The 25414-nt window shown below is 41.8% G+C and overlaps 1 protein-coding gene across 5 annotated transcripts in view; it reads right to left on the reverse strand.

The window, feature by feature from the left end:
• Positions 1–9102: 9102 nt before the first annotated feature.
• Positions 9103–25414, reverse strand: part of STRN3 (striatin 3) — a 94332-nt gene continuing 78020 nt past the window's right edge. For 4 of the 5 annotated variants that reach the window (XM_084630140.1, XM_084630141.1, XM_084630142.1 and 1 more), the window contains 6 exons: positions 19767–19888; positions 16088–16255; positions 15470–15610; positions 13915–14022; positions 10919–11005; positions 9103–10823 (listed from right to left, as the gene is read on the reverse strand). In XM_084630140.1, coding sequence (XP_084486266.1) covers positions 10654–10823; positions 10919–11005; positions 13915–14022; positions 15470–15610; positions 16088–16255; positions 19767–19888 — 796 coding nt within the window. In that variant the 3' untranslated portion in view covers positions 9103–10653. The remainder of the gene's footprint in view (positions 10824–10918; positions 11006–13914; positions 14023–15469; positions 15611–16087; positions 16256–19766; positions 19889–25414) is intronic. The other variant, XM_084630143.1, reaches the window with a different exon arrangement.

The raw sequence follows: 25414 nt of genomic DNA on the forward strand, positions 1-25414 counted from the left end.
CCTTCCTTTGGGTTGCTGGGATGTGCATACCCAAGAACTTCATGGTCGCCCTCAAGTCCTTTAGGCTATGCAGCCGAGAGTCGGTCTGTTCTGTGAACAGGCCTGCCCCGTCAAAGGGCAGGTCCTGCATTGTCTGTTGAATCTCAGACGGTAAGCCCGAGGCTTGTAACCAAGAGGTGGACCTCATGGCAATTCCTGAGGACAAGTTACATGCCGCCGAGTCCGCGGCATCCAGTGAGGCCTGTAAAGAGGTCTGTACCACTGCCTTTCCCTCCTCTGCTATAGCCCCAAACTCCTCCCTGGACTCAGGTGCCACAAGCTCCTTGAACTTGAACATAGAATTCCAGGAGCTAAAGTTATATCGGTTTAGGATTGCCCGCTGGTTGGCAATCCTGAGCTGGAGCCCCCATAGAATACACCTTGCAGTCAAATAAGTCCAGTCACATGGCCTCTTTGGATTTGGGTGCTGGGGCCTGCTTCCCCAGCCTCTCTTTCTCATTCTCGGCCGCAACCACCGGAGAGCAGGGCTGCAGGTGCATGAAGAGACATTCGTACCCCTTCAAGGGCATCAAGTACTTTCTCTCCACACCCTTGGCTGTAGGGGGGATGGAGGCCAGAGTCTGCCAGATAGTCTTGGCAGAATGTCCCAGCGGGTGCAGCTGTCTATGGGAAGTGGCCCGGATACGGAAGTGCCTGTGATGGCCTCGTCTGGGGAGGACGACGAAGAGGCCAAGGGGGTAATAGGATCCTCCCGATCCTCCTGTTCATCAGGAGCCCGATGACCTGCTTTGCTGTCCGCCTCTGGTTCAGGAACCGGAGTTGGAATTGGTTCAGAGGGGGCATGGGGGCACGTGCCTCCTCAGCACCCCTAGGGGTGGGGCTGACTGGCTGAAGCCTCCAGCACCCTCAGTTCAGAGGCGGCCTACTGGGAGCCTTTAGATTGGTTGCCCTGGGCTGGGTGGTACACCCACGGGGTCCAGAATGGCCACTGAGCTGGTCCCTGCCACTGCGTCGGCCATGGCCCCGCCCCCACTTCAGGGCGCCATGGCCTGACCGGTGCCAGTCCCACTCTGAGAACTTAGAGCCTGTCTCCAATCCCAAGGAACAGGATTGGGACCACGAAGGCCAGGGTGGCGCCGAGTGGAGCTGAGCCGGCAAGCGATGCCGCAAAGCTAGGGAGAGGTGCTGCAAGGCTGGGGAACGGTGCCGCAACGTGGAGTGGTGCTGTGACCTGGAATGGTACCAAGACCTGGAGCTATGTGGGGATGGTGAGTGGCGCCAGGACCGGATCCAGGTCCAGGACCTGCTCCTCAAAGGCAACCAGCGAGCGGATCGGCATTGTGACCGGGAGCACTGATGCAAACTGGAGCGGCGGCGAAGTACATCGGCACTGCGATTATGACCAGCGCCATGACGGGGAGTGGTGCCAGGACTCGACCTTCACTGGTTTGCCTCGAGATGGTGCCATACGCTGTGGTACCAGAGGCTTGGCACGGATCGATGAAGATGCTGTCATAGAGATGAGGTCCCTCACGGCCACAAAGGTGTCTGGCAGCTGTATTTCCTCAGTGCTGTGGGTTGGGAAATCCAATGGCACCGGACTTGATGGCCCCCCTTGTGGGGCCAAAGTTGACGGTGCTGCTTCCACAGGCTTTGGCCCTGGGTGGGCCTCTCTGGGACACGCCCCATTGGCTGGCTCCAGGGGAGTGGGTCTCAGGGACGGAGAGACACTCCTCCCTTGCTTTTAGTGCCTCTTCTCTGCTGGGGAGCGGGAGCAGTGCCAGGTTGATGCCACTGGTGTCACTGCTGGGGAACAGCGGTGCCGCAGGTCTCCACCAGAGTCCATCCATGGTGCTGCTTTCGCCACTGCTGCCGGGGCGCTGCGCACTGAAGAACTCGGTGCTGGGTCCTGCCGTGCCAAAGGAAGCTGAGGTCTAAGTACCGCCTCCATAAGGAGCTGCTTAAGGAGGAATTCACACTCCTTTTTGGACCTAGGATGAAACCCCTTGCAAATCCTGCACTAATAGGCTTGGTGAGCCTCCCCCAGACACTTCAGACAAGAGTTGTGGGGGTCGCCCATTTGCATGGGCTTGGAGCAGGACCTGCAGGGTTTGAATCCTTTGGACTTGGGCAGAAAGCCCTCCCAAGAAAAAGCGGTCAGGATGGAGGGTAAACCCCGCAGTCCAACTGCTACTAACTCCAACAAAAATAAACTACAAGAACTAAAGAAAAGTTATAACAACTATAAAACAAGCTAGGGAAATGTGGAAAACTCGCTAAGCAAGACGCCACAGTTCCAACAACCATCATGGGCGGTAAGAAGGAACTGAGGGGGGCCTGGTTCGGCAGGATCATAAATTGAGTGCCATAAAGGCGCCACTCTCGGGGGCTCCACAGCCAACCCAACGGGTGCTGCTATGGGAAAAACTTTGACAGTTGTGCACGCAGTGCGTGCACGCCTAATTGGAATCAATATGAGGAATTGCTTGAAGAACTATAGTAATCTGGCCTGAGAACCAATCCGTGAATGAGGAGCATCCTGATTCCCAGAGGAAGCCATGTGACTCTTGAAGCGTCAGAAGGGTTGCAGCACAAACAAGGGACAAAAGGGGCTTTAGACCAGATGGAGCTATTCCTCAGATGCAGCCGTAAGGAGGACCCCACTGGCAGAGAGCCCGTTACAATAAGAAAAAGGGAGTAAGAGGTATTACTCCTTGTTGTAAACATGGGGAATATAAATATAAGTCAAGCTAATACTTTGGAACAAATTGAAACTTGCTGCAATCCTGTTCCCTAGATTGGTTGATAATGTATTAAACTGTTTGTGTGGATTTATCTGTGTTTAATAAAATGATTGAGCTGACATCTTGTTAATCAATAATCTAAGATGAACCACTGACAGTATTAGTGCCTGTATTAAATCTCTGAACATGCCTAGTGTAAACCAGATGTTTCCAGAAGCCTGAATAGAGTCAGTTTGAGCAGAGTGTTAACGCAGTAAATGGTTTCAGAGTGGTAGCTATGCTAGTCTGCATCAGCAAAAATAACAAGGAGTGCTTGTGGCCCCTTAGAGACTAACAAATTTATTTGGCATCAGCATTATTATGTATTAAACATTTTTTGTTATGTATGAAAAAGTGTACATCCTCTTCCCCCTCAATTTTTTTTTACAGCATATCCTCCTCTCAGAATATGAAATTATTTTGGTAAGAATTCAGAAGCAAATTCATTGAGTTAAAATTAAATGTTAAAAATGTGTCCTTTTCGAAATGAAGATCCAATGTCAGAACTTTTCTTTGATTTTAATAACTGAACACGACCAACTCTTTGAACTTCCAGTATAAATTTGGGCATGTCTACATTCCAAGAATTTACACAAGAAGTCTAACTTTCATTTGTGATACCTCTTCTATTTGTGACTTTAGTCCATAAATTGTAGCACTCATGAGGCTCTCATTCCAAAATTGGCAATCTCACACACCACTTTCAACGGGAAATATACTTCTTTTCAATGTCTCCGTAGACTAGACAAAGGAAATTCCTGTTTACATGAGTAAAAACAAGGTAAGACTGAACTGTTTTAATTCCTGAAGCAAGTGAAAGTAGCCAGTTTCCTTTGGGGGTGGGGGGGAAGGGGGTAGAAGAAATGCTTCCATTGAATGCACAGTTAAAAAAAATACTTAAATGGTAGGATAGAGAGGGCAGAACAACAGTAACAAGATAGCTGGGTGTGGGTTCAGGACTGCTTACAAGCAGAAGGAACCAGTAGACCAAACTCAGTGATGAAGCCTGGTCACATACCACCTGAGGCACATTGCTCATATGCTAAGGAGGGATTCATGTGCATGGTAAGTCATGATTACCAATCAACTCCCAACTGGGCTGGCCAATTGGTGGTCAAGGGAAACAGAGACACCTTTTCTCTTTGCACCTTGGCACAATCTGATTGTGGACTGTGAACGGGGGAGGAGTTATATGGCTCTGAAATGGCATTGCCCTCTTTTCTCAGGAGCCTGGCATACTCCTAGTCCAACCAAACTTTTTTTGCTGCTGAGATAAGATGGGACGTGTGTGTGCTCATAAAGGGTCCAATCCTGAAATCAAAGTTAAAAAAACAAAAACAAACCCAGACACTAATGTGAGTTTTGCTGGCTTAAGAACTGCAAGATTGGTTACATACTGGATTGTTCATAATAAATGTTGCAGGGTTTATTATTGCACAAGTTATCAGAGATTGTAAGCAAATTTAGACATTGTTTAGGTAACACTGAAGGCCCAAAACTGTAAAAAAAAAAAAAAAAAAAAAAAAAGGGGGGGGGGGACAACATAGGAAGAAAAATTAGATTCACTATTTCATTAGAAAGTGATTACACACACACAAAATGGACTGCCATATCTTCCCCCCTTCAATCTAAAACTATTTAAATTGTGACTTATTGCCATAGCTCCAGAAGTTATATTATTTTATACTGGGCAATTGGAGTAGTATCTTCCATCAAAGTAGTATAAGATAGATACTTTCCCCCTTTTATTTATAAAACCTCACCAGGTTATCCAAGTCAAACACAATTCTAAATGTAAACATCCATCAACAACCAAGTCAAATATTTCTTCTACTAATGAGGGGACCAGTAACTTTTCACAGTAGAATGGAACGTATTGGTTTGATGAAGACAAACAACCGCTGAGGTTTTCCAGTTTACAGTATTCCATTTTTTCATCAAATCTGTAACATAAGGAATGGTTCTACCAACTAGATGTCACAGTAGAGTCAGTTGGCTTTTCTCATTATCTTTCTGATGACTAACCCAGTTTGCAACCAAAGAACGCCGAAATGTTAACAGAGGCCATTTTCTTAATCCTTCCGATTCACTTTAAATAGTGTGGGCTCCTAGTCAGCAAAGAAAATTCATATGAAGGAGCCCTAGCCCCACACAACAATGGTCTTCAGCACATATCATTAGCCATTGTTCCATTTCAGAGTCACGCAGTATTCTCTCAATATTCAAAAATTAGTTGTATCTGTACAATTGCAATTTTGCTTTTAAAGCAGGGATTCAACTTCATGTCCCAAGAATACCATGCATCCATTTCACACTCGTAACACTTGCTATGAGTACAGAATTAATTTTCTGAAAATTCACAGGTAAATCCATTACTTAATTTGAATAAAATAAATTTAAAAGATCCTTTAAAGAGCCAACATATTCTTCAAGGTTTCCACATTGCTGAAGCTCATTTAAATTTGTACATTGACTACATTTGAAAACCATAGGTGGTAATTAAGCCAAGTTAATAATTACAATTAATTATCATGGATTAGAGACTAACAGATAAGGCCAAATCAACAGCTCAGGTCTGTCAAGTCAGGTTATTGTAACACCAGTAATAATCACTCATTCTTTCCCAGTTAACTTGCATGGTGTAATTCTACTGCTTGAAATGAGTCAATGGCATGGTATAGGGGGGTGGACTGTGCACACTCAAAACCAGTATTTTCATCCGTGGATCACTTGCCCTTTCTCCCCAACTGTTGCTGCCCTTAAGAATTTGGTTGCATGATCGCATATTACAGGCTATATTCCGCGGTATGCTGCAGCTGCTTTGCGCTGCTCCAGAGATGCATAGTAACTAATCTTAACATGCCAGCATGTTCTGGCTACTTTTGTTGCCCTGGAGTAGTTCAAAGTAGCTAGAATATACTGTTGGATCTGGCCTTAACAGAGGGAGTCTTATCAATACTAAGTTCAAGGTGCAATGCATATTCCCACAGTGGAGAGAGGGCAACCTAATAATCAGGGTCTGGGACTGAAAAGGAGTTACAGGCCTGAAAGGTTATCACCACCAACACAACTATACAATGCTTCTCTTCCAGGAATTATTTATCATTGTCCTTTATTTATCAATACAAAGAAGACTAGTTTAAAATAGTTATAGAAAAATAAGGAAATTGTAACTGAGGCAAACCACTACTACTGCTGTAAGAGTAAACATTAATAGTGTACACTTAACTTACTGCCTTTCAGCAGATTCTAAAGCACTGAGGTTAAGGTTAAGCACTGAGAGGGAGGTTAAGTGACTTCTCCAAGATAACAGATTAACTGTCAGCGTCAGGCACAGCTTCCTGCCCTGGCCATGACTAGACAATGCTGTTCCTCGTATTTTTATATTAGCCAAACTTGTTACAGTTACCTAATTCCCTAATCACCTTATCAAAACCAGAAATAAATTAATTGAGAGTGCAAATTGTATCTGGACGGATTTGGGTGAAGCTCATCTTAGGGACTTTACAGAATCCTGGTAAACACAGGATGAAAGGGTAAAGAGCTGTTACTGTTAAAAATCACCAATATGAACATCTGCTGATGACAATTATTTAGATGGGGCCAAATGCCTACTCTGGGCCACACTGTGGCCAGCGAAGCAAATACCAACATGATCTATGTTTAAAAAAATAATCTGAACTATTCATATATATTATCAGTGTGTTCTGAGTTAGTTTCAGCTCAAGGAAATGCACAGTCTGTGCATCAATGTCGAGAATACAGAATATGGAAAATATACCTCCATTCATCCTCATCTGGAAGGCAGTGTTAACGGTAATCATCTTGTCTCAGCTCTTCCCTGGCTGTTTCTGCTATCAAGTTTGCTACGTGGCGATATGATAGATAGTGATCTTCGATGAGAGTAAAAAACTGAATATTTATTGTGGAAAAAAGAGTAAGACAATATGATAAAGTTCATATTTTCATAGGCTGTATCAGACATTACTAGAGAAAGATTTTCCGATGAACTTCATCTCCAGTTCACTATCAAGTGGACAATCTCCTTTCCTAACTGGAAACGCTTAACATCCCCATTAAACTACATAGATTGCACAAGGGAAGTATTTATTTTTAACTGCCTTTTACGTGATGCAGCAGTTGTAAATAAGGAAGGCAGCCAACATTATGTGACCAGACAGCTTTCCGTGGACCTCAGTTTAGGAATCAACTGCTGTTAGAAATGTACCTAAAACAAATGGATAGGGCAAGACAGCACTATGAATTTTGAAGTAAACAGATCTACAGTGAATAAAGGAGTACTTTCTACACAGCATATTGTTAGCCTACGGAATTGCATGTGCCACAAAGTATTACTGAGGAAAATAAATAAAAATATTCAAAAAGATAATAGCGATAAAGATAAGCTTCAAAAGATCCAAAACCAGATATTTTGTAAGACCACATGTTCATCAATGAAGATAAAATGACAAGGGGTAGTCAATCCCTACACCTCAGAGCATACAATTATCAGTAGCTGAAACGAGGAAGAAATTTCCCCCTACGATTTCACAAATGAAGGTGGCTGACTGCTTGATTGGGGTTTTTTTTTAAAAAAAAAAACAAAACACATTTCAAAGCATTTGATATTGGCCTATCAGACATGATACTGGACAATCTGTACCATTCATCTGCTTAACACAGTTCCTATAACGAGCAGCAAGATGGGGAGTGATCCTGCAACACACAGGCATGCTGAGAGAATGGAAATAGATGTATTCTTTGAAACAGGAGCGGAAAGACATCTGATGCAGAAATGCCAGCAAGTCAGTCCTTTATGGTACTCCCATTTCAAACTGGAGAGGATTTATTTTATTTTAGATTTTGTTTTTAATTAGTGTCTACTGCAGCACACAGTGTCAACTTGTTCCATTGACAATGCCATAAACTGTTCTGTAATTTAAATAAACTGATAGCATTTTTAATGTTAGGCACTGCAATCAATTAAATAACACAGTCTATACCAGAGGTAAGGTCATTATTCAGTAAATGGAGCCAAGATACATAATTTGATCCAACATAACGTTAAGACACTAAAAACACCATAACAACAAGATTCAACTTAAGAAAAACAGTTTTTTTTACCATTTCAATTTTAATACAATTATAGAAAATGAGGTAAATGTTTATGCATGGCAATGTTTAATAAACAATCACATTTCATTTAAGCATTAAAATGCAGCAGTCTGGAAAAGCTGCCAGAAACAATTTTCAGCTTCAGAAAAGGTGATCACGAAATTATTTCCAATAAAATTCAAATCACACTCTTGACTGTTCATTAGCTGAACATTTTAGACTGAAACGAACAAAAGAAGTGCAAATTAGCTAATTTTTTAAAAAAAGAAACTTAGTGTCCAAACAAGCAGCTACTGAAAGCCTCACCTTGATGGTAATGGGCAAAGTTCTCCCATTTCTACACAATATAACTTACTGCACCATATTGCTCCTAAAAACAAAATTAATTTCAGAATGATTACCGTTTTGTGCCTTCCATGGGCACATCAGTTTTCTTTTGTTTTTCATCCAATTTGCTTGACTTGAGATGGAGAGATCTACCTTCTTATTGCTAAATTGGATGGATCACATGGAACTACAGCTGTCACCACTTATAAGAACATTTTCCAAGGCCTCAAAGCATATTTATATCTGGGCAAGGCATAATTACAAAGAAAGTTACAGACTGCAATGCAATATTCATTTTTAATTTCCGTTCAGCTAACACATTTTCAGCAAACAGAGTCATCATGCAAATTGGCTCAATGTCAGCTTTAGTCTGCTTTTAACAGAAGCCGACTTCACTTTCAGTGCATCCTCCGTCACTGGAGGATGAACTTTATAAACATGAGTAGACCTCATTTTACAGAGAGTGAAACTGGGGCACAAAAATTTAGCTTATTCATCATGAGGCAGTTGACAGAGTTGGGAATAAAACCTGGGAATCTATTCGACCCCAATCCCATGTTCATATCACTTCATCTCTTGAAATAACTGAAGAGCATGATCATTACAATTCCAAAAATGCTCTAAAAATGTATGAGAGTCATTTTCAAGTTATTCTCAGACAAAAAAACTATTAAAAATGCAGTATGAGTTTCACTCTTTGGAGACATGTTCTTATATGGGGTGTTGCTGCTAGTAACTAAAAATCTGTTTATATCCCAATAAATATTACCAGTTTTTAAAAACAATGAAGTTTATTTAAACAGCATAAAAAGATGTAATTTCACTAAAATTTAGACATTTCTGAATTTAGTAATTTGCAGAATAAAATGTCACCTTTAAACTGTGCAACACAAAATAATGTAGCCAACAGTAACATACAGGTACACCATTTAATATTTATTATATGCATTTTATATACATTATTTTTCAACTGTTGTACTTTTGCTACGTGGTACAATCTTAAAAATTTGCTGATTCATAGTTTGTAAAACAGAAACCTTACAAAACTCATCAAAACCCGCAAACTGATCAGAAAAGTTTTGTGGAAGACTAGAAAAAATACTTTATTGTCTTAATCATGCATTACACAAACAAAATCTTTAGTTACACCATAAACTGAAGCACATTTGAAAAAAATAAAAGCAGGGAATAACTAGCCCAAACACAGCAGATTTATGAATCTTGATTCAACTACTTCTGTATTCTATTTGAAACGCAAATAAACATTTTTCACTCCAAAAGTTCTGAAACAAGATTGTTTTTTCTGGAATCAACTTCACTCCAGATACTTAACCGGAAAAAATAATCTTGGTTTGTAACTTTAAAAACTATGAAATGTCCCATTTTTAGTCTATTTTAGACTGTTCAAAGAGTGCCATAATAGATATACAGGGCCCTTTAACACACTACATAAAAGGATATAAAGACCAACAAAAAGTGAAATAAATAACAAGAGGCCATGAGCAAGATGGGTAATCCTTGATAAATAAACTTGTAAATACAGTAAGATGTACAAAATATCACATAGTGATAGGATGCCAAGATTAATTTTTTTAAGAGTTCACTGGGAGGGTATTACAACCCCTCTGTGTTTCATTTAAACATACTTCTTTACAGTCTTTACATTTATGAAGACAGTTATGTGATGATGATGAATTAGCATCCTTAATGAAAGGACTTAGCTGAGCTGTATTAGGCAAAAGAAGGGAAGATTGTGGTTACACGGCAGCGGGTCAGTGAGATCTCTGTGTTTTAGGGTTCTATAATGCAGAAAAAATATCATCAATACAATCTTGAGCACTGTTGTGACAGGCTAAATATATAAAAAGACTTATAAAAACTAGAATTTTATCCAAACATTTTGTGCAACTAATGCTAAAATATTTTAAGTTAAATTTCCTTTTCTTTAAAGCAAAATAAAAGTTTAAAAGGGGATCTGTGGCATTCAACTGATAAACAGAAGATCACTAAGAGATGAAAAGAAAGCTACTCTTGGAGCTCACTTCCCCCCCACAAGAGCACCACATTCCTAACCCTAAGGCAGCACACAGAGTCCAAAATAAAAAAGTCTTTTGTAAGATCAGACTCCACGTTTGCTTAAAGACACCTAAAGAACAGACATATGCTCAGTTCATATTCAGTCCAGGCTACAAATACTGGTTTTCTTTTTTTAAAAAAAATACAGTAATTACAGTTAAATTAATAAGCCTGACATTATTCAAGATGCAGTGACTTTTCACCAACTTAAAACCTGCCCCACATACAGCCTTCGTCCAGGCAGATCAGATGTAGTGTCCTATTGGTAGCCGTTTCATTGATGGCAGTGATGCATTCCCTCTTTTCTTGTCCAAGCAGACCTGCTAGTATGGTGCAGGTTTGTTTTGTTGTGTCACACAAACACTTTGGCAAGGGCATCAGCTCCTGCACTGGCAATATATGCTTTTGATGGATGAAAAGCTACGTCATAAATTGACTCATCCAACTTTTTCCTATGGGCTGTTATTTCTTGTACACAAGTCTTGCTGTCTAAATTCCATAATCTAATGGAACAGTCATGGCCTGGGTTAAAAAGAAAGATACAAAAAGTTAGGTTTTCATATCTTTAAATTTTATTAAAGCAAAATATGTAGGTAATACAGAAAGTTAAAACTTACTTCCAGACATCAAATAGATTCCATTGGGATCTACTGCTAGACTTGTGACAGCATCCAAGTGAGCAACCATAGAATGGATCATTTTACCTAAAAGCAAAATAAAGTATCAATTCCCGGGAAATGTCTTAATATTTTTCGACAGAATTATATTAAGGAATCAATTTAATGAGGTAGCAAACAATATAGATTTAAATGAAATATGTTAGAACCATACTGGAATTGACATTCATTTATATAGCTTTAAACTCTAACTACTTGTTATTAATAATTTTTAACAACTATGTGAAAGATGCTTCACAGCCTATATAGAGCATGGTGGTGGTCTTGGGCGACTTTCAGGTAGATATATTCACAGTACATGCACCATATCTCTAAAATGTTTAGCACTTTCATTGGCAATCATAACAAGACGACCAAAGACTAAGTGGACATGGTGACAACTACACTGTTACACGTGTCCACAAGTCATCACTGAGGCCCATTGAAGGGCAGGATGAGGAAGATTGAGGAATTTCAGTTTCAATATGATCACCGTGACCTTTCATGACCACAACTTGTATACATGCATGTGTGCTAGAATTAAATAACTTCCATTGTGACTGCAACTGCCGCAAAACAAATACACAAGATGTAATTAGAGATGGTTCAAATTTTTCACAAATGAGAACATTCTAGTAAAAACAAAAGGAAAACAGAGGGGCATTATGCTAGTCTCCAGCTTCCAATTCAAGGCAGGCTCTGGGGAATTAGCCCTGGGAATTTGGACGGCATAAGGGGCTGGTTTTCTTTTGTGAATGTTTTGATTTGATTTATGATTTTTTTTTTGGTGGTTATATATACACACACATGTATGGGAAATGGGAACAAGAGGGAGGCAATGCACCACTCTTCTGTTTTTAAAATGATGGCAAAGATATCAAAAGCTTGGTATAACCATTTGGAATATGTTTATTTAAACCCAAATAAATACATCCTCACATATACATTAAGTTTTATAAATATGTGGTGGACAATGTGGAAGAGCAGACAGATGCTGTAAAGAACAGAAAGCTAGTACTCTAATAAACTCAAATTCATTAGACTATCATGATCATCTGACCTCCTGCACATCACAAGCTACAGAACTTCACCCACCCACTCCTGCAATAAGCCTGTAACATCTGACTGAGTTACCCAAGTTCTCAAATCTTGATTAGAAGATTTCAAGTTAGAGTATCCACCATTTATTCTAGTTCAAACAAGTAAGTGACCCATGCCTCAAGCTGCAGAGAAAGGCAAAAAACCCCCAGAGTCTCTACTAATCTGACCCGGGGAACAACTCCTTCCTGACCCCAAATATGGCAAACAGTTAGACGCTGAGTACGTGGGGGGACAGCCATTCTCAATCTTTTTGTTGCAGTATAGGAACATCTTGTGACATACCCTAGCACAGTTGCTGTGTCTACATTTTTCTATCCATTCTCTCATCTCATCTCCTTTTACAGAGCTTCCAGCTTGTAAAACAGATAAGTCATTTTAAGTCTAAAATGGGCCTCTAGCAGCCCCAATCAACTCCTTGGCCACAATAAATTACTTCTTGTTCCAACAGGTCTGTAGGTAATGACCTTGATCTTTAACAGGAGAGAAAGAGATGACAGGAGAGAAAGAGATGACAGGTTTAATTTTTGGGGAGAGGCAGGGTATGGAAAAGAATAAGGCAAAGGGAATGGGGAGGCACTCTATAAAGTAGTACTTAGCAATGATGGGGAGGACCTATTACCCATGGTAATCAAAGCCCATGAGGGCCAAAGGGAAAATATTCTCTCACTACCTCAGATGTAGCTTCCTAATGCAATCCTGGGCTCTCCACTGCATTTCAGCCATACTTGGAAAGAGTTTGGGTAGCTCTAGGCTGATATCTGCTTGTTTATGAAAGGAGAAGTTACTTTATTGAAATTTGGATTTGTGATATTTAACAAGGGACATTTTTGGTCAAGAAAGACTGGCTTTTAGAAGCAGCTGCCAAGATTCAGGGAAAAGTAGTAAAGCACTACCTGGGAAGCTAATACAGAAAGGGAATTCATCATACCCCCCAAAAACAACAAAGAAAAAACAGCTTTCCCCTGATGACTTAGTACTGGCGATCACTGGCTAAAGTGATAGGTCCCTCGTAAATAATTGAGAGAGCTCCTTCTCACAGCCTCAGAAATGCTGACAAGCCCATGGGAATCTTGCATCATGTTGCTCAGGCCTATCTGCAAGGAGAGCTGCTTGGCTCTGCTGCAAGCTGAAGCACGGTCAGAAGCCCCAAGAGAGAAATGTAAGGGGACTGACTGGGACACAGGAGTGGCTAATCTGGAAGCTAACTGGCTTGCCTGTGAACCAAAAAGATCCCGGGCTGCCGTCCATCCCCGAGTAGCCATAGTGCCCTGGGCCGTCCTCCACTCTGGAGCCTACCCCAACCTCCACCACCCAAGCAGCAGCAGTGTCCTGGGGCCCTTAGAGCACCTATTATTTAGTTGGGGGTATTTATAGTATAAGTCCTGGACAGGTCACGGGCCGTGAATTTTTGTTTATTGCCCGTGACCTGTCCAGGACTTTTATTAAAAATACCCATGACTAAATCTTAGCCTTATGGATGAGTATCCAAATATTTTGCTCATTTTCCCCCACCCCCACACACATTTCAGCTGAGAACGAATCCTTTAACAAGGCCTCAGATTTTCAGTCAGTTATGGATTTACAACAAGATGACTAAAATGCAAAATGTGATGTTTCACTTATATCCAAGTAAGTATAGGCAGGATTATCGGATGAAGGTTATGAAGACAATATTGGAAAAGTGATATTTTCTTACTGTAAGGGGAATGTTTCTTTTACACTAACATGTAACAGTGGAACAAAAAATTTATGCTATGATTCTGCAACAAGTAGCGTGTGGTAGGACCCTCCGATACCCACCCAGGTTTATTTTAAACATTATTCAGCTTAATGCACTAGGTTTTTAGTATCCTTACCCGTTTTATTGTCAAAAAACTTGATGTGTCTATCTTCATGAGCTGTAATTGTTACAGGAAGAGTAGGGTGACTTACTACCCTGTTAATATGATTACTTGACTGCAAACCTGAAAAGATAGAAAGTTATAGGTAAAATATTTGATGGACAAATAGTAAAAATACAGTCAGCAAATAATAATATTGCCCAAGAGAACACAATATTAAAAAATAACCAGTGAACTAACAGATGGAACTTCACGCGTCAGGAAAATTATTGAGACATTTTAGAATAAAATATGTAATGAAAGATAGAAATACATGTGATGTGCTCTGGCTTTCCAGGGCAGGGACTAATCCACATGCACTCTAATCAGTGTATTATGAAGATAAAAATTTTTGTGATTGGGCTACATGTATGAAAGATACTTTAGAGAGAGGGTGAAGAGATTAGGTTTGCATTTCATGGTAGTAGTAATGGGGGTGGGGGAGAGGAGAGGGGCACAAAAAAGACAAGTTATGACTCCTAACCTACTAACTAGATTCTCTTTTTCTATGCACTACACAAATGTCTTATTTCTACTTAAATTATTTAATGGTACACACAATGTCTTTAAAATAGTCTCTTCTATACATTGGTGTATCATTCGCCTTGTGAAAGAATACTTCTCTGAAGTTTTGGATTTCCTTTTTGATGTTTAGCTATTTAAATTTTTATCCTCTATCAAAGAGGTATGTACCTCCCTTTATATGGGCTCCTATCTTAGTATCAAGGCCAATATTACACAGACTATGGTTCTCTATAGTTTCTTTCATAATCTAGCTGTCTCAAAGTGCTTAATACTAGCCATTAAATACTATCAGGGTAAAGACTAGACCAACTGAGCTGTTACATATGAAGCAGTACATTGCCCTCTCATGACACTAGATTTTCAACCTTATTTTACAGAGAAGGGGTTTAAATGCCGGCACGTATGACAGGGCAACACTGATGTTCTACTGCACTCTCAGCACTGGATATGATCCTGGTGCTCAACCTCCTGGTTTAGAGGACAGTGAGAGTCAGCAATTAAGACATATGGATTCTGTAAAGTACATTCAGAATTCTACACTTTCTCTTTTGTGTTAGAACCATATTGCCTGCATTTAACATATTCATGCATAATGCCTATGTAGTTAGAACTCTGTTCCTTCATATTTAATTCAGGGAATTGGTTCTTGAAAGACTAGCTACATTTTTAGTTTTTTGGCAAGGTTCTGTCACTTTCAGCATCTCTGTAACCCTTTCTGAATTATCGCCATACTTATCCTTCAGATCATTCCAGATTCTCTCAAACCCTTTTTTACAAAGATGAAAATTTTTTCCTTTGCCAAGAAAGTTACTTTTCCTCATTTACTCCCCTATTTCTATGATTTGACATCTCCACATGACAATCAAAGAATAAGAAAAAGTCAGAATAGAATTAAAATGTGAAATTGTGCAATACAGAAAAAAAGAGGAACAAAGCTCTTGAAGCTTTTGAAAGAGCACACATCTAAACTGCATATATGAGACAAAACTAATTCATATTAACTTACCAGAGTCTATCTGTGATGAGAGCATCACCAGTGATTGGGATGTTTCTAAATCATAAATGACTGTGTTGCCAGTGCTAAAAGAAGTGACCATATGAGCAGGATCACAACCTATAAAGTCAACTGATGTAGGTATTCCATGCTCTAATAGAAAAGAAAGAAAAAAAAGATTAGATAGGGAAATAAAACTCTTAAGTTACCTTAAAGGTTTAATTGATCTTTCCTATTTTTCTTCTACAGTAATTACCAAAGAAACTCCTTTTAGAGTTTTTACAAAATGCTGCAAAAATAAATAATAAAGCTACCTTAATTATCAGCAATAAAGACATTTTTAAAAGTAAGATTGCCAAAACCAGCTAAGCTTTGTGCAGAACTCGTTCTACTTAAAGAGCTAGCATCTGAAGAGGAAGGATGGCAGACTGTAGAAGGGAGTGAAGGCTTCATTTCAGAGGTTCATCACAGCTGCATTTCCTTGGAGTTCCAGGAGTTTTCCTTTAGTCCTAGAAATACTGTAAGTTGATATTTGGTTTGGGCAAACTGAGGAAACAAACATCCCCTTCCTATCACACAAATTTTTAAACAAAAATGCCTTTAAAAAAAAAACGCAAACATCATACTCACCCTTTTCTCCATTGTAAGTGCAAATGCAGGGCAATTTTTCTGGTGGATTCCATAATCTAATAGTGCCATCTGCTGAGCAAGATAGTAAATGATTCTTTATACCACTATAAGCAAGACCCCAGACGGCATCTGTATGAGCAATTAATGTGCCAGCTAGAACGTTTGGCTCTGGAAAGAAAAAAAAAAATTCCAAAGTTAAAGCTTTTTCCTGAAGATGAGAAATACTAAAAAACTCTGTTTTTACCTAGGTACAAAATAATTCCTATGGTAAACTCAAAAACCACAGTTGGTATTTTCCAGTGTCAGTGATTAATACACTATAGATTATATAACCATGTAACATCCTGTAGAAATCAGTAAGAGAAAATCTAACCAGTAACCAAACAACAAAAAACCCACCACTCCAAAATAAAAGGGAGATTACAGAATTCTGAACTAAACTGTAATGAAAAACTAAAATTGGATCCAAAGCAGACACTTGTAATTTCACACATTGTGTGTGTTAATTTAGTTGTCAGTCAGTAGATGAGGTTGGAAACCTAATTTCAATCTCTGTGTTCTATAAAATAAAATGGGCTAGTACAATGAATATTTTAGACAAACCAATGTAAATGTTTTCACGCACGTCCTTTACTGAAAGCATATTAATAATAATCATTTTCATAACATCTGTAATAATGATATGATTCACCTGGAACTCTGATGTACAGAAAGAATTACTATTTTAATAATAGTTCCATAGTTACAGAGCCAACCAGATGAAAAGTTAGATAGCAGTTACTCATTGATGTGGATAGCAGGCACTTTCATCTTTAATCAATAGTATCATTAAAATTAATTTCCACAGCTGAAGGCACCTCAGCTGTTCGCAATGACAAATGAGTAAAATGGAATTAAATGGATATAAGTAAGGCAATTTTTCTTTTTTAAGATGACAGAAGGGGCTGGCCAGACACAGCCTGATGCTCTTCTCCGCTCCTGTGATGCTTCAAAGGGATGGCCAGATATAGGGAGCAGAGAAGCTGAAATGGGCCTTGTTTGTAGCTGGGAGAGAGGGAGAAGAGAAGATCGGAGCTCTAGCAGCTGCTTTTACCAGGCTCTCCCTTTTCACAAACCTGACAGCTCTAGGATTCTTGTGCCAGTCTCCTCACCAAAAAAATGACACAAAAGAACTCTTGGAGGCTTCCTTTCTGCTTTGGGGTGAGTGGCGCCAAGAAAACATGTCCTTCCTTCCTCTTCCCCTCCCTCTCCAATATATTTTTAAAATTCCTTCATATCAGGCTTTGGGCATGACTGGCCCTGCAGCATTATTTATATATTTATGAGGAAGCAGAAAAGAACAGTGAGGGAAGGAACAAAGTGAGGGGCAGGGATACATTAATCTTTTAAAACATAATTCAGAAAGAAGCTAGAAAGATCTAACAAAACTTGCCTCTAGCTGGCACCCTTCTGACAAGCCTTAAGAAAAATTCACTCAGGGTTCCCAAAACAATGCTTCCATCCTAAACATAGGGCTGCTCACAGATGGACCCAGTTTTTTTTCTGAGCCCCACACCGGTTGGGCTTGAGGAGTTTCATTAAGGGAGTGCCAGATCTTGCAGTCAGATGTTCAATAGATGATACCAATGATTCACGCATACACAGTACCAATAATGCAATGTCAGCATGAGCCTGTAGAGATGATTCTGGATGATCAGATACCAATAAATCTGATGGTACCATGATGAGGGAGCTGAAGAAATTGGTATTGATCTCGTAGCTGTATAACCTGGAGAAGGGATCTTCACTGTCCTGGGCGGAAGGCTGCTCGGGCCCCCCACCCAGGGCAGGTGAAAGGTCTGGTACAGCTCCCCACAGCTGCCAGGGCATCTCTCCCCGACCCGGCTCCGGCCGGAGAGGGAGGGCACCTTGGACCCGCAGCCTGGCCACTGTAAGAGCTGGGCAGGCAACTGTGGCAGACATGCCACCTGCCCTGGGTGGGGAGCCAGAGCAACCCCCGGGCAGCTCCACAGGTCTCCCCCAGCCCAGGCCAACATGGAACCCAGTCGGGGAGCTGCGGTGGACCGTCCACCTGCCCGCGGTGCAGGGGGGAGAGGTTTGAGAGCAGCCCTGGCCATATCCCCGCCCCCAAGGCTCCCCAGCTGGCTCAGGGCAGGTGGAGGGTCTGCACAGCTGCCCATGGGTCTCCCTGACCAGGCTCCAGCAGGGCGGATGCCTTGGAGCCTCAGCCCAGCCCCTAGCGTAGAGCCCTGCAAATCTGCGGATATCTGCATCCGCAGATAACTTTTGCGGATCAGATGCGGATACACATTTGTGTATCCGCGCAGGGCTCTAGTGATTTTGCCTTCTTCTCCTTTTAAGAACCCAGAAAATTAAAGTTATGTCCCTTTTCAGTTGAAAATCTTAGAACTGCAGCAGGACGACTACTCAAAGAGGGAACACTGGAAACAGACTGATCCGACAGACCAGGCTCTTTGTCAGGTGTCTGTGGTTTGAGCATTGGCCTGCTAAACCCAGGGTTGTGAGTTCAATCCTTGAGGGGGCCATTTAGGTATCTGGGGCAAAAATTGGGGATTGGTCCTGCTTTGAGCAGGGGGTTGGACTAGATGACCTCCTGAGGTCCCTTCCAACTCTGATATTCTACTCTATATGATATTTAAAATATCCTATCACAAAATCACTCAAGATAATTTTAAATGCTTGTTCATCAAAATGGTTTGTATTTTAATTTCCAACTTAATTTAATGTACCTTCTAGATTTTACACAAATCATGTGCAAGATGACAAAAAGCACATCTGTAGCTTTTACCACCACCACAAAAGAAACAAAACCAAAAAAATTAAAGGCACATTTCCTGCAGACTGGAAGGAAGGAAGAAAGAAAGGTAAATATATCTTTATGTACATGTGATAATTTTAATGACGGGTTTGGTAGAACTTAGTAAATAGTTTAAAAAGTTCTGTGTTTCGATATCACTTTCCATCCAAGGATCTGAAATCACTACACAAAAAGCGAGCAAGAATTACCGATTTTACAGGTGGAAAACAGACACACATTAAGCACGTGTCCCACTCAGAAAGCCAATCAATAGCTTTAGAACAAAAATAAGCTAAAATATATGTACTGTACTCTGCTTTATCTGGGGACTAAAAATGATCAGAGAATGAGAGAATATTCTTTGTCATACTTATACATTTGATGTACAACATGCACATATCCCATCTTTAGAATACACAACACAAATGATATATCTATATTGTAATCACGGAGTATGAGTGCAGCTCAAGTAGACATACCTGAGCTAGCTTTAATCTACTTAACTTGGATACCAGAACAGCGAAGCTACAGCAGTGCGTGCTTCAGCACAGGCTACACAAGCCCCAGAACCACTTGTCGGGCTAGCCCACACGGAAGTGTGACCTACTACAGCTTCACTGATCCAGTACCTAAGATACCTGAGCCAGTTGTAATCTAGCTCTGTTTACTTGACCTGTTTACAGACATACCCAAAATCATATTAATAAAGATTTGTTTGTAGTAATTCAGATAACCTGTGACTTTTTTTAATAAAAGCTCTTCATGAGCTTTCAGAACCACTTTAGAATCAAACAATAATAGTATTAGAAGTCTCTTCTAAGTCTAAATGCTGACAATCTTTCATTCTCAGAAGACACTTACCATATGTATCATAAGGATCCACATTAGGGCTAGGCATGTTCCACCACTGGATGGTTGCATCAATGCCACCACTAAAACACTGTTCTCCGTTAGAACTAATTGCCAGTGACAATACAGGTCCACTATTGGGAAAAAAACAAAAAAAAACAGTGGTTGAAGCTGGTGAAGAGAGCTAATAACTGATGTCATCAAGAAAGCTGCACTGTTAATGTCTATTTTGCTTCAGTCTTCATTAAAAAGGTTAAGGGAGACCAGATACTCAGTTAACAACAACAAGGGGGAAGGAATGAAAGCCAAAAGAGGGAAACAGGTTAAAGAATATTTAGATGTATACAAGTCGACAGGGCCAGATGAAATTCATCCTATGATACTTAAGGAACTAGGCTAAAGCAATCTTGGAACTGTTAGCAATTATCTTCAAGAACCTGTGGAGGGTGGGTGAGGTCCCAGAGGACTGCAGAAGGGCAAGCATTATACCAATCTTTTTAAAAAAAGGAACAAAGAGAACCCAGGGAATTACTGACCAGTCAGCCTAACTTCAATATCAAGTAAAATACTGGAACAAATTAAACAATCAATTTGCAAGCTCCCAAAGGATAACAAGGTTATAAGAAATAGCCAGGATGGATTTGTCAAGAATAAACCATGCCAAACCAAACTAATTTCCTTCTTTGACAGGGTTACTGCCCTGGCAGATGGGGGAACAGTAGATGTGACAGATCTTAATTTAAATGAGACATTTGACACTGTTCGAAATGACATTCTAATAAGCAGACTAAGGAAATGTGGTCTAGATAAAATTACTATAAGGTAGGTGGCACAACTGGTTGAAATGCACAACTACAAAACAGGGAATAACTGGATAGTTGGCAGTACTTCTGAAAATAATCTGGAGGTTATAGAGAATCACAAACTGAATACAAGTAAACAACGTGATGCAGTTGCAAAAAATGCTAATATTATTTTGGTGTGCATTAACAGGTGGGTCATTAATGAGACACAGGAGATAACTATTCCCCTGTACTCAGGCGTGGTGAGCCCTCGGCTGGCATACCGTGTCCAGTTTTGGGAACTACACTTTAGGAAAGATGTGGACAAACTGGAAAGAGTCCATAGGAGAATAACAGAAATGATAAAAGGTTAGAAAACCTGACCTATGAGAAAAGGTTAAAAAAACTGGACATGTTTAAGTTGTGAGAAAAGAAGGACTGAGGAGGGACTTGATAACAGTCTTCAAATATGTTAAAGGCTGTTATAAAGAAGATGGTGATAAACTGTGTTCCATATCCATTGAAGGCAAGTAGTAATGGATCATAGAATCATAGAATATCAGGGTTGGAAGGGACCCCTGAAGGTCATCTAGTCCAACCCCCTGCTCAAAGCAGGACCAATTCCCAGTTAAATCATCCCAGCCAGGGCTTTGTCAAACCTGACCTTAAAAACCTCTAAGGAAGGAGATTCTACCACCTCCCTAGGTAACGCATTCCAGTGTTTCACCACCCTAATAGTGAAAAAGTTTTTCCTAATATCCAATCTAAACCTCCCCCACTGCAACTTGAGACCATTACTCCTCGTTCTGTCATCTGCTACCATTGAGAACAGTCTAGAGCCATCCTCTTTGGAACCCCCTTTCAGGTAGTTGAAAGCAGCTATCAAATCCCCCCTCATTCTTCTCTTCTGCAGGCTAAACAATCCCAGCTCCCTCAGCCTCTCCTCATAACTAATGTGTTCCAGTCCCCTAATCATTTTTGTTGCCCTTCGCTGGACTCTCTCCAATTTATCCACATCCTTCTTGTAGTGTGGGGCCCAAAACTGGACACAGTACTCCAGATGAGGCCTCACCAATGTCGAATAGAGGGGAATGATCACGTCCCTCGATCTGCTCGCTATGCCCCTACTTATACATCCCAAAATGCCATTGGCCTTCTTGGCAACAAGGGCACACTGCTGACTCATATCCAGCTTCTCATCCACTGTCACCCCTAGGTCCTTTTCCGCAGAACTGCTGCCTAGCTATTCGGCCCCTAGTCTGTAGCGGTGCATTGGATTCTTCCGTCCTAAGTGCAGGACCCTGCACTTATCCTTATTGAACCTCATCAGATTTCTTTTGGCCCAATCCTCCAATTTGTCTAGGTCCCTCTGTATCCTATCCCTGCCCTCCAGCGTATCTACCACTCCTCCCAGTTTAGTATCATCCGCAAATTTGCTGAGAGTGCAATCTACACCATCCTCCAGATCATTTATGAAGATATTGAACAAAACCGGCCCCAGGACCGACCCCTGGGGCACTCCACTTGACACCGGCTGCCAACTAGACATGGAGCCATTGATCACTACCCGTTGAGCCCGACAATCTAGCCAGCTTTCTACCCACCTTATAGTGCATTCATCCAGCCCATACTTCCTTAACTTGCTGACAAGAATACTGTGGGAGACCATGTCAAAAGCTTTGCTAAAGTCAAGAAACAATACATCCACTGCTTTCCCTTCATCCACAGAACCAATAATCTCATCATAAAAGGCGATTAGATTAGTCAGGCATGACCTTCCCTTGGTGAATCCATGCTGGCTGTTCCTGATCACTTTCCTCTCATGCAAGTGCTTCAGGATTGATTCTTTGAGGACCTGCGCCATGATTTTTCCAGGGACTGAGGTGAGGCTGACTGGCCTGTAGTTCCCAGGATCCTCCTTCTTCCCTTTTTTAAAGATTGGCACTGCATTAGCCTTTTTCCAGTCATCCGGGACTTCCCCCGTTCGCCACGAGTTTTCAAAGATAATGGCCAATGGCTCTGCAATCACAGCCGCCAATTCCTTCAGCACTCTTGGATGCAACTCGTCCGGCCCCATGGACTTGTGCACGTCCAACTTTTCTAAATAGTCCCTAACACCTATCTCCACAGAGGGCTGGCCATCTCTTCCCCATTTTGTGATGCCCAGCGCAGCAGTCTGGGAGCTGGCCTTGTTCGTGAAGACAGAGGCAAAAAAAGCATTGAGTACATTAGCTTTTTCCACATCCTCTGTCACTAGGTTGCCTCCCTCATTCAGTAAGGGGCCCACACTTTCCTTGGCTTTCTTCTTGTTGCCAACATACCTGAAGAAACCCTTCTTGTTACTCTTGACATCTCTTGCTAGCTGCAGCTCCAGGTGCGATTTGGCCCTCCTGATATCATTCCTACATGCCCGAGCAATATTTTTATACTCTTCCCTGGTCATATGTCCAACATTCCACTTCTTGTAAGCTTCTTTTTTATGTTTCAGATCCGCTAGGATTTCACCATTAAGCCAAGCTGGTCGCCTGCCATATTTACTATTCTTTCGACTCATCGGGATGGTTTGTCCCTGTAACCTCAACAGGGATTCCTTGAAATACAGCCAGCTCTCCTGGACTCCTTTCCCCTTCATGTTAGTCCCCCAGGGGATCCTGGCCATCCGTTCCCTGAGGGAGTCGAAGTCTGCTTTCCTGAAGTCCAGGGTCCGTATCCTGCTGCTTACCTTTCTTCCCTGCGTCAGGATCCTGAACTCAACCAACTCATGGTCACTGCCTCCCAGATTCCCATCCACTTTTGCTTCCCCCACTAATTCTACCCGGTTTGTGAGCAGCAGGTCAAGAAAAGCGCCCCCCCCTAGTTGGCTCCTCTAGCACTTGCGCTAGGAAATTGTCCCCTACGCTTTCCAAAAACTTCCTGGATTGTCTATGCACTGCTGTATTGCTCTCCCAGCAGATATCAGGAAAATTAAAGTCACCCATGAGAATCAGGGCATGCGATCTAGTAGCTTCCGTGAGCTGCCGGAAGAAAGCCTCATCTACCTCATCCCCCTGGTCCGGTGGTCTATAGCAGACTCCGACCACTACATCACTCTTGTTGCACACACTTCTAAACTTAATCCAGAGACACTCAGGTTTTTCTGCAGTTTCGTACTGGAGCTCTGAGCAGTCATACTGCTCCCTTACATACAGTGCTACTCCCCCACCTTTTCTGCCCTGCCTGTCCTTCCTGAACAGTAAACTGCAGCAAGGGAGACTTAGGTTAGATATTAGGAAAAACTTTCAAATTATAAGGGTAGTTGAGTTCTGGAATAGACTTCCAAGGGAGCTTGTGGAATCCCCATCACCATTAACTTGGAGGAAGAATCAACTTTATCTATTACAATCCTTCCAGGACCAGGAAAGGGGGGGGGGGGCGGCGCAGGGCCCTGCCTGCACATTGTGGCAAGAAATGAAGGCAGGAGCAGGGAGCTGGGCCAACCCCACAAGACAGGAGCCACCACTGTGGGATGAGTGCGAGGTGGACTTGCTCTATAACATGCCCCCTCCCCCTGGGGACAGAATGCAACCCTCCTACATGGGCCCCCCAGTTTCAAAAAGTGCACCCATGATTTTACACACCTAAACCCATGATTTCTACTACATTTATCATGACTTTTCTGTGACTTTTGAGTTAAAAAATGCTATGACAAATCTGAAGCCCTCTACAGAGTCTCTAGATTATTTCAGACACAGAAATGCTGCAGGACCCAAACACAAACGTAGTTTCAGTTTTAATGAACGGCAACGCTTCTTGGCAGCATTTCGGCAGGCGGTTCTTCAGTGGCAGCATTTCGGCAGCGCGGTGTCCTGCGGGCACACACAACTGCCCCGGTGGGTGCCATTGCACCCGCGGGCACCACGTTGGGGACCCCTGGTTTAAGCAATAACATTTATAATAGTGCAAGAGGTTTACTGCATTTACTGTTCTGGGAAAGAAAAGAAGTCCACATCCATTATACCCACTTTTGAAGAGTAACTGACTGTCATAAAGTAATAAAAATAAAAAAATCCACAACCTATCTAGAAATCCCCCCAATTTTTTTCTTCTTCTTCAAAAAAAGCCAAAACAAAAAAACAAAGAAGAGGGCATATACTGGAAACAATGACAACTATCCATAACAGTATGTCATCTACCTTTCTGTACAGATATTCAGGGGTTCCCAAACTTCACTGCACTGCGAGCTCCTTCTTGCAACAAAAATTACTACATGACCCCAGGAGGGGGGAAGGAAGCCTGAGCCTCACTTCCCAGCCCTGTCACTCATGGCTGAAGCCCTGGGGTTTCGGCTCTGGACCCCAGCAAGTCTAACGCCAGCCTGGCAACCCCACTAAAATGGGATTGGGACCCGCTCTGGAGTCCCGACCTACAGTTTGAGAACCGCTGAGATATATTATAGAGATTTGCAAGATCTCATCTGCCGAGTTCCTCAGAATGTTACTCCTGGGACAATTCTGTGCGGGGGCAGAATTCATGTCGTCTGCAGATTTCTCTGTTTCCCCGCAGAAAAATGACTTGTTTGGGGAAGCAAAGGGAAGCTAAAAGAGCAGTCACTCGCTTCTCCCCGGCAGCCTGAACAGCTGGCAGAGATGTCAATCATCACTGGAAGGCATGCGGGGGCTCAGCAGGCATGGAAGTGATCAAACAAGAGACACTGTTCCTCTGGCTTGCTATTGCGGCACACACGTCATGGAGGGTCAGTGCTTCAGGGTGTTTGGAAATAGGCATGAGGCAGGCTCTGTCCCCTCAGGGAGAGCATAATGGAGCAGCCTACCTACTTAGTTGTTCTCTTTGTTGTTAGTGTACTGTTCCCATTCTTAGTGAATTCCCCCAGGAGCATGA

The sequence above is a fragment of the Lepidochelys olivacea genome (genome assembly GCF_965140295.1).
Source record: "Lepidochelys olivacea isolate rLepOli2 genome assembly, chromosome: 6".
Taxonomy (NCBI): Eukaryota; Metazoa; Chordata; order Testudines; family Cheloniidae; genus Lepidochelys; species Lepidochelys olivacea.